The sequence below is a fragment of the Octopus bimaculoides genome, chromosome 11, assembly GCF_001194135.2.
Source record: "Octopus bimaculoides isolate UCB-OBI-ISO-001 chromosome 11, ASM119413v2, whole genome shotgun sequence".
Classification (NCBI taxonomy): Eukaryota; Metazoa; Mollusca; class Cephalopoda; order Octopoda; family Octopodidae; genus Octopus; species Octopus bimaculoides.
In genome coordinates this window covers 65,798,793-65,799,897 of record NC_068991.1, presented here as the reverse complement: position 1 = coordinate 65,799,897, position 1,105 = coordinate 65,798,793, and the positions used below count along the sequence as shown (strand labels likewise).

General features: G+C 33.1%; 1 protein-coding gene across 1 annotated transcript in view; it reads right to left on the bottom strand.

Moving 5' to 3' along the window:
• LOC106879366 (protein dpy-30 homolog) overlaps positions 1-1,105 on the bottom strand; it is a 7,603-nt gene that overhangs the window by 1,514 nt on the left and 4,984 nt on the right. The window contains exon 2 of the mRNA XM_014928887.2: positions 542-687. Coding sequence (XP_014784373.1) covers positions 542-687 — 146 coding nt within the window. The remainder of the gene's footprint in view (positions 1-541; positions 688-1,105) is intronic.

Below are 1,105 nucleotides of genomic sequence, written 5' to 3'. Positions count from 1 at the left end.
ATATATATATATATATATATATATATATATATATACATATGTGTATATATATATATATATATACACACACACACATATATATACATGTGTATATACACACACACACATATATACACACACACGCACATATATATACACACACACACACACATATATATATATACGACAGGCTTCTTTCCGTTTCTGTTAACCAGATCCACTCACAAGGCTTTGGTTGGCCAGAGGCTATAGTAGAAGACACTAGCTCAAGGTGCTACGCAGTGAGACTGTACTCAGAACCATGTGGTTGGAAAGCAAGCTGCCTACCACACACCTACTCCTGTGCGCCTAGCCACTCAAAACAAAGAAAACTAATCAAACAGCCAACAGATTCTGTCATATCGAATATGTCATGTTAGGTTTGGGACGGAAGTATTTTAGATCTCAACTACATTTCCCAGAAGCTGCAGCCAGGAGTTCAAAAACAAGAACCTTAGCTAGCCAATGTTAAAAGTTATCAGAGCTATATAACACAGTAATAAACATCTACACTGTATATTACCTTTCTTTTGCTAATGCTGACATTCCTTGAAGTAGAATAGGGACAACAGTTTGGTCAAGGTAAGCTCTTGTTGGTAGACATTGAAGATCTACTTTTGGCCGTTTGGCTGGTAACTCCATCATCTCCTTTTCATTACCTAATATTTTCTGAAAGTAAATAAGTAGAGTTATTCATTTGTTAAATTTACTTTAAACAATTCTAAACATCATTGCTCTACTTGAAATTAATTTACAGGAAAGCAGAAAGTATATACTGAAGATGTGTTATTTAAAAATCTTGTAACTAGGATAATATTGAAAGATATTTAAAATTGACTATTTTTATTTCATGCAAAAAACAAAAAAATATTGATAGGCAAACATAAAAAACATATTTCATATGTGTATTTGGTATGCAAGATTCTTGATGAGGAAACGTGTGTTGAAAGAAATACAATTAAACCTTGGGAGAGGCATTATGCCGGTAATAAACACACGCACTGGTTCAGTCCTTTATTAATTTATATAGTCTTTTGTTAAATTATTTCATTGCACTCTTGCAATCTCTTCAGTAACTTGTCTCTCC